This window comes from Alosa pseudoharengus, unplaced genomic scaffold (genome assembly GCF_046254945.1).
Source record: "Alosa pseudoharengus isolate Yale_2024_CS ecotype anadromous, Long Island Sound unplaced genomic scaffold, YU_APseudo_1.1 YU_APseudo_1.1_scf_1, whole genome shotgun sequence".
NCBI classification, from domain to species: domain Eukaryota; kingdom Metazoa; phylum Chordata; class Actinopteri; order Clupeiformes; family Clupeidae; genus Alosa; species Alosa pseudoharengus.
Window position 1 is genome coordinate 4,781,501 of NW_027468564.1, and position 8,292 is coordinate 4,789,792.

An 8,292-nucleotide genomic window follows, 5' to 3' on the forward strand; every position below is an offset into this window, starting at 1 on the left:
TTGTGTGTGGTAAAGTTATAATCGGACTGGCAATGGAAGCAGCAGCTGGCAATGGAAGTCAATAAATAATTTCCGGGTCAGAGCAATCGGAAAAAATAAATAACAAAATCAGTTTTGATTTTTTAAACGTTCTACTTTTGATCTGATCATGAAATCAAAAGTCTGAAAAACAAAGCATTATTTGTTGGTTTGTATCACATTCATAAACAAATAATGAAAAAACAAGTGCTTTTTTCGTTTTTTCATTTTGGATTCTCAATTGAATGTCAAATGAACGAATGATACACGGACCACGTACAATACTGTTTGTTTATTCTGTTTCATAACATTGCCTAATTATTAAGAAGGATAACACTACCGCACTCATTATGGGTATAACATTGTTTGCCTAACGGAAATTACATTACGTTAAATCAATGGTAGAAATGAAAGGGAACGATGTGATCAAGTGCACAATATCAGAGTAGCTTATCTTATTAGAGTTCTTTGTTTTTGCGATTTATTGTTGGGAATTGTTGCTATTTGCCCCGGTCGACATCCGAGAAGAGAGATCTCAGTAGGCTTTGTCTGCAATCACTCTAGCCTGAGACATTTTAAATGGGCAACTTTACATTTTTCTGGTTGTGTAATGGTTCACTTTTTTCTAGGCCGTAGATTGTGTCAGAATCCATTTTTGCCTTTAAAGAAGTCGCATGTCCATTTTGTAAAATGCAGAAGTCTAAAATGGTGACGACGTTGCGCACTTCCAATACTTGTGTAAGCCTATCCGCTCACAGAAAAAAGTAGAATAGAAGATCACACACCTCATTAGCAATGTGGAGTGTAGCCTAATGTAGCATCTTAGCCTAATGTAGCATCTGAACTTACATTTGATTGTTCCCATACAATATGGGGTGGTAAAATAATAGGTGGGTAAACTATTGCAATGTGCCATGTGGTATCGGATTTTTCAAAAAGACATTCAGATGATGATGATGATGGAGGTTTTTGTCCAATGTTTACAAGAATACCAATTGTTCCTAGAGTGTGGATGAGAAGGAATAGTGAATGTGTATTGGCTGATACAGTCTGATGTTTGAATGTTAAAAGTTGCAATTGGTAAAGAAAATCTTCTTGGAGGTGGATAAACTCTATTTCTGAAATTTCAGAGGTGGATAAATTTGTCTACTTGCGTTTAGCCTCCACTACAGCCCTGCAAACGATAATCCAAAAGACAAATTTCTCTTTCTCTCTCTCTCTCTCTCTCTCTCTCTCTCTCTCTCTCTCTCTCTCTGTGCACATGGGGGTGTCTGTCACACCCAGCCCTATGGTAAATGATGTTATCTGTGGATTTGATTGTGTTGGTGAGATGTGATGGTGGGTGCAGTCATGTATGCCAGCCTATAGAGAGTAGTGGACTCGTGGTGCTGTCATATGTGCCTATACAGAGAACTGGACTGGTGGAGTCCTATTTATACAGAGAGCACTGGACTTGTGGAGTCCTATCTTGTCCCATACAGAGAGCACTAGACTTGTGGAGTCCTATTTATATAGAGAGCACTAGACTTGTGGAGTCCTATTTATACAGAGAGCACTAGACTGGTGGAGTCCTATGTTGGCCTGTACAGAGAGCACTGGACTCAGGCAGCAGCACACAGCCTTGTGGGGAGCCAGTGCTGAGCACATTCAAAAATGGAACATTGTAGTCAGTGACAATTATATAGTATAGGCCTAAAGTCTAAAAAATGTCAGTCATTTGCTCAAGCCACCATTCTAACGCCGCTGCAGAACACTATTACAGCTCACCACAATATGTTTGCAGTTTTGAGTTTAAAACTGTGACATTTTCTAGGGGTGCTGATGATACTATGAGACTTTTTTTTTCTTCAGAATAAATGTGATTCCCTTCAATGTAGGTTTTCCCCTTGTTGTTTCCATTATGATACTATGAGATGAGTTGCCAAAAGGGGATTTCTGATGCTCTTTTTGTACCAGGGGTGCCAATACATGTGGAGGGTTCTGTATTGCGATAATTTGAACTATATTGTATAATTGTCATATTTATGGTGTAGATGATGTTTTTAGCCATATGGTAGGCTAGAGTTTGTGAGAGCGTCTGCAAAATCCTGTCTTTGTTCTTCGACTCAGAGAAAACTATGTGCTTGTGCTACGTCTGTAGTTTTCCTGTGGACCTGAAAGTTGTAGCCTACGTGACAAATGAGATGTAGCCTATATGAAGAAAGACCTTCGCGCTAAGAAAATTGTTAAGTACCTTGTAGCTGATTATTTACCTAGCAACATGTGATGCAATTGAACTGATTAGCTGTGTCTCATTGGAGAGTAACAGCTCCATGCTTATTCCTCCAGACCTTAGTAGTGATCCAACTCATACTGATCCACAGTGAGTGGACATTGCATCATATCCAACTCATACTGATCCACAGTGAGTGGACATTGCATCATATCCAACTCATACTGATCCACAGTGAGTGGACATTGCATCATATCCAACCCATACTGATCCACAGTGAGTGGACATTGCATCATTGATGAACCTGAACTATTGTCTCTGTCCCAAGCCCTGTAACATACGTTATCACTTATGAACCATTGAATAGGCTACAACATTAATTAAAGGCAATATTTAAAGTCATGAAGTATGATTACTGTAGGTCAGCATGCAGTAGGAATAAGATAACTGCCACAAAGATTTAATAATAACAATGATAATAAATAATAATAACAACATTTATTTGTACAGCTTCTTTTCACCTTTGTAGTTAGAACCGTGGTTCTCAGATTTGGTGTTTCTAGGAAGGGTAGTTCAAACTCTCAATCTCAAACAAGGGCGGAAAGTTTGGTGGTTGGAACTACTGACCCTGTGCAGTCACACTTGACAATGTCAAAGGATAGGACAAGAAGAGCCTAACCAAAAATCACAAAGTGGTTGTTTTTCTCGTGACAATTAGTGCTGTTGTCTTAAGGGGTTAATGTTTATTAAAAGACTGACTCCCCTGCTGGGCTCATTCCTGCTACTTATGTTAATTTGAGTGTTGGCTTGTGTTTTGATAAGCTGGTATTCACAGACACTGGAATCGCACACTGATCAAAGGTACAGTGGTTAAAGCAGGTGACTTCATATTGATGTTATGGGTTTGATTCCCTCATTAAGTGAGATTAACCCTATTGCTTTTGACTATGTGCAGTTGAACTAATGTGACACGTGGAAATACTAAATAAACCTGAGCCACTTTATTATTTTTAGCTGATGACATGTTCTTAAAGGCCTCCTGATGTAGACTAATTATATACATAAATATTTAGGGTCCAAACGTATTTTTGTGTCTCGTAGGCTTAGGCTGGGCCTACGCTTAAATTGATGAGGAGTAGTAGGATGTGAACTCCCACCAGGCGCTCCTGCACTGTGCGTAACACCAGGCTGCTCAACAAAGTGAGAGAATTGCAAGTAGCCCATTGCCCCTGTGTGTGTGTATTCTGCACAGTATCCCATTAACTGCATGACGGCTCTCTAAAGTAAACACATGATCAACGTCAACTTAACACAAAACTATACGCACACACACCTTTTGTTTGAGCAGAAGAGAAAATAACAGCGCACACACGCAGCAATTACAGAAGTTGTAGGCTAGGTTTAAACAGTTTGCATGGCAGAGTTCCATTTGCATGAAATTGACAAAAGACATCCATAAACAGTAGCCTAAATAAAGGCAAAGACACACACAATAACCCCCCCCCCCCCCCCCCCCAAAGTTCTCCCGGAATTCTAGCTGCAGTGCATTGTGGGAGCGCGTAGCTGAAGTCCAAGACACTGACATTACAATATGTAAACAAACGCTCCCGTAACAGTTGGAACCGTATCCACCGAATAGAATTGATATACTGTATGTAAGTATGTAATGTATGTAAGTCACTTTGGATGAAAAGAGTCTGCTAAATGAATGTAAATATTCTAACTTTGAGGTTGGCAGGGGGACCCTCCGTCCGTGATGCCAAGGAATATAAATACTAATTATTCTGATTTGTTGCTTTAACAGTAGACTTTTACTATTAAGTGCATGGTTTTATTTGGATAATATATGTAAAGAAAATGTAGGGAGTTATTTATAATTAGGCTGGGATTATCTCACTTCCCTATCCCAGAACCCTCCCACTTTAAAAAGCTTGATACGCCCCTGGTATATAAGATATTTTGCAGTTTGTGGTTTTGTGAATTGTATTAAGTATTTTGATAAAAGCCTAGTTTGTAAAATTGTGTTTAAGTGATTTGAAACAAACTGTATTGTTAACTGGACAAAATGTGGATTTCGGTCTGAACTTCTTCAAAGAAGCATCAGGGGTCTCAGATTTTTGTGATGTAGTTTGAGGGTTTAAGTGATACCACGTCTTCAGGTGTTGGCACCTATAAAAATCTAAATAAGTCAACCCTAGTCTGGAAAGAATTTATATGGTTTGTTGGCACAAAACCGATATGTTTCAGTTTTTCTCAATTGCTTTGACCTGCTTAAAGAAACTGTTTGGTATTCATTAACACCTTCTTTGCACAGCAAATGTGCTCACACATTTTCATTGGGTTCACACAGTTCTCATACCTTTTTGCAAAACAGATAACACAGATTATTTATTCAAAGACCCCAAACTCTTTTGATATCCCTGTGCTAAACAAACAGAAAGCATCTATTCACAGGTGGTAGAGATTTCTTGTCTGAATATCTGATATACCTGTGTAAGTCTGAATCTCTGATACACCTGTGTGAATCTCCTCAATCAGCGATCATTCATTATCCATAAGAGACACAATGTCTGTTCTGTGTTGCTATTTGCAAGTGTGGATCTAAGGCACATTTAGAGAAAGTGCTGTATTGCCTATAGTTGGTGAAGAAAACAGTACAAAAGCTGACAAATCCAGGTGTTTACTGTAGGTCTATTTCAATGAAAAATAACAAGTTGAAGTTCAATGAAATTTGTCTTGTCTAGATACTTACTGGAGATATTACATGTTAATATTAGGAGGGATGAATACAACTATTTTGTATTTTTTTTAAAAATTGTCTTTTCACATTTTTTCTGATACCAGACATGCAAACATTGCAAAAATGTTTTGCATTTTGTTGTCCAGTGTGTAATGATTGATTAAAATCACATAGTGATTTGACTATAAGATGTGTTGTTTGAAGGCAAAATTTGATTTTGCTACATGTTTTAAATGTTTTGAGAGAGTAAGAGCCTTTTGCAAGCAAAATGTGTAATTTTGGCCAGAGTGCTTTTGTTTAGACCTGCATGTCAATTGCTTTGAAATGTGGAGTCAGAGTTGACACAAGCATTCCCCTCGCTTCGTTTTCCGCCAGTGTGGGCCCCTTGATTCCAGTGTGAAAGGGAGTAAACTTCTTCATAGAAGCATCAGGAGTCTAAGATTTTTGGTTTCAGATACCACTTCTTCAAATGTTGGCTCCTATAAGAATCTGAATAAGTCAACCCTAGTCTGAAAAGAATTTGCATGGTTTGTTGGCACAAAATCTAAGCATCGAGACAGCAAAGAAATGTGTTCTTGTGGGGGAGGAGTGCCTGGTCCTGTCTGGGGGTCCGTTTGGCCACTGGCTGACTCCTGCAGGTGGTATTTTCCTCTGCCTCCCTTGCCACTTTTCCCGCCTGTGTGGGGCCTTGATTCCTGTGTGGAGGGGAGTCTAACAAACGTCTGGTCTTGTTTGAACCATCGTTGGTATATTCGTCTTACTCATGTGAATTCATATTTGTGTTGTGACTGTTTCCACCTAGTGAGACTCACACTCTGAGATGTATATTCGTCTTACTCATGTGGATTCATATTTGTGTTGTGACTGTTTCCACCTAGTGAGACTCACACTCTGAGATGAGTGAAGAGGCTGAGGGGGCTGCAGGTCACAGGAGACCAGAGTCTGCACTACACAGCTGTGTAACCATGGAGACTGACCAGGATAATACTGTTAGCATGAAGAAAGCATCAACACGGACCAGTGCAGGGTGAGTACAGAAAGCATAAACACACACACACACACACACACACACACACAGAGAGAGAGTGAGTAAATAACTGAAACACAGTTGCTTCCACTAAGTGTGTAAGAGGGGGTGTCAAGTCATGTCAAATCAAGTTTATTTATATAGCACATTTCATACACAGAGGTCAGTCAATGTGCTTTACAATACATAAATAAAAGCAAACAGTAATATCTTATAAAAGCATAGAAGGTCAATAGTTAAATAATAGCTTAAAAAGTAAAGAATAAAAAAGAAAACATAAAACACACGGTAGTACATAAAAGCATAAAAGGACAATAGTGTAAAAGTGTTTAAGTGTAATTAAGTAATAATTAAAAGACATAAAAGTAATAATTAAAAGACATAGAATGATTACTCAGTGATAATGCTCTTAGTCAGTATGGAGTATGGTAATTTATGTTCAGTTCATATCTTGTGTCTCTTTGTGTTTGCAGACCACAGACACACAGACCTCCATCTCCAGTGCCCAGCTGTGTGTCCATGAGGAGTGATAGGTCCATGCCTGAACCTCCTCAATTCAGCAGTGGACATGTCCCATCAGGACTAAAGTGAGTTTAGACAGATGTTAAGTCATACAAGGAGATACTCACTCTCTCCCATTGACTCCCATTCATCCCAAAAGCGATATTTCCTAAATGTGCTTAAACTAACACCGGTGAATTTTTAAAGCATCCAATTCACTTTGATAATAAACTAGATTCTTGTACAGCAAGAATAACAGAAATCCACTGTAGCAATGTTGAGAAATTCTATAAAATTTGCTATGTCCTAAGACTTGAATTTTCACATTCGAAAAACATAACTTAATGATACACTACAATTTATCAAGGAACGACATTTTAGAAAAAAAAAACACGTTCGACTGGATGGATCAGACGACTAATTAGTGAGAAAAAACAAGAAGATTTCTACCATAATTTCCTGTTAAATTAAATATTTCATTGCGCTGCACGGCCACCAGATGAAGCCATTTCACTGCTTGATTTTACATCCCAAAAAAGGCCTGACATGCAGTGTCATGCCTCCATCTGGTGGCCATGAAATATTAATGTGTGGACGTATTGTCTGTGAAACGTGTGTGACTCCTTACTAATTATTTGTCTAAAATTTCTCAACATTGCTACAGCGGATTTCTGTTATTCTTGCTGTATATATATATATTGTACAAGAATATTGTTTATTATCAAAGTGAAATGGTTGCTTTAGGAAATATCGCTTTTGGGATCATAATCTGCGACTAGTGGTGACCAAAGAATATTTTGTCGGATAGCATGACAGCGGTCCCAGCACAGCTATGTTACCCCACTGCATAAACGATAAAGCTTGGGATGCCCAGGCCATGAAATCAATTAAGTTGCTCCACCTCTATGGAACAGACCATATGAACATGCATACAAACAGGTGGTACTGTAGCAGCAGAGACCATTCACTAAACGCTGGTAATGTTGACTCTGTGTGTGTGTGTGTGTGTTTGTGTGTGTGTGTGTGTGTGTAAGAGGAAATGTGACATTAACTTTGAACACATTGAGTAATTTGTGTTGAGTTCATATCTTGTGTCTCTTTTTGTTTGCAGACCACAGACACACAGACCTCCATCTCCAGTGCCCAGTTGTGTGTCCATGAAGAGTGATAAGTCCATGCCTGAACCTCTTAGATTCAGCAGTGGACATGTCCCATCAGGACTAAAGTGAGTTCAGACATATGTGAAGTCATGTATGGAGATACTCTCTCTCTCACACACACACATGGAAAACATAAATAGCTGAAACACAATTGCTCCACCTCTATGGAACAGACCATATGAACATGCATGCAAATAGGTGGTGGCAGCAGAGACCATTCACTAAACACTGGTAATGTGACTTCTGTGTGTGAGTGTTACAGTAAGTCATTAATGTTGACTGAGTGTGTGTGTGTGTGTGTGTGTGTGTGTTAGAGGAGATGTGACATCAACTTCGAACACATTGAGTAATTTGTGTTGAGTTTAAATCTTGTCTCTTTTTGTTTGCAGACCACAGACACACAGACCTCCATCTCCAGTGCCCAGCGGTGTGTCCATGAAGAGTGATAGGTCCATGCCTGAACCTCTTAAATTCAGCAGTGGACATGTCCGATCAGGACTAAAGTGAGTTTAGACATATGTGAGGTCATGCAAGGAAATATAAGCACACGCACACACACAGAAAACATGTAGAACTGTAGCACTATAATGTAATTGACATAAGTTGCTTTGGACGAAAGTGTCTGGGAATAAGG

General features: G+C 39.0%; 1 protein-coding gene across 9 annotated transcripts in view; it reads left to right on the plus strand.

Annotated features, from left to right (window-relative positions):
• LOC143135426 (NACHT, LRR and PYD domains-containing protein 3-like) overlaps positions 1-8,292 on the plus strand; it is a 331,615-nt gene that overhangs the window by 137,268 nt on the left and 186,055 nt on the right. For 5 of the 9 annotated variants that reach the window (XM_076296094.1, XM_076296131.1, XM_076296100.1 and 2 more), the window contains 3 exons: positions 6,471-6,584; positions 7,610-7,723; positions 8,048-8,161. In XM_076296094.1, coding sequence (XP_076152209.1) covers positions 6,471-6,584; positions 7,610-7,723; positions 8,048-8,161 — 342 coding nt within the window. Of the gene's footprint in view, positions 1-5,848; positions 5,998-6,470; positions 6,585-7,609; positions 7,724-8,047; positions 8,162-8,292 lie in introns of all 9 variants that reach the window. The other 4 variants (XM_076296127.1, XM_076296128.1, XM_076296129.1 and 1 more) reach the window with 3 other exon arrangements.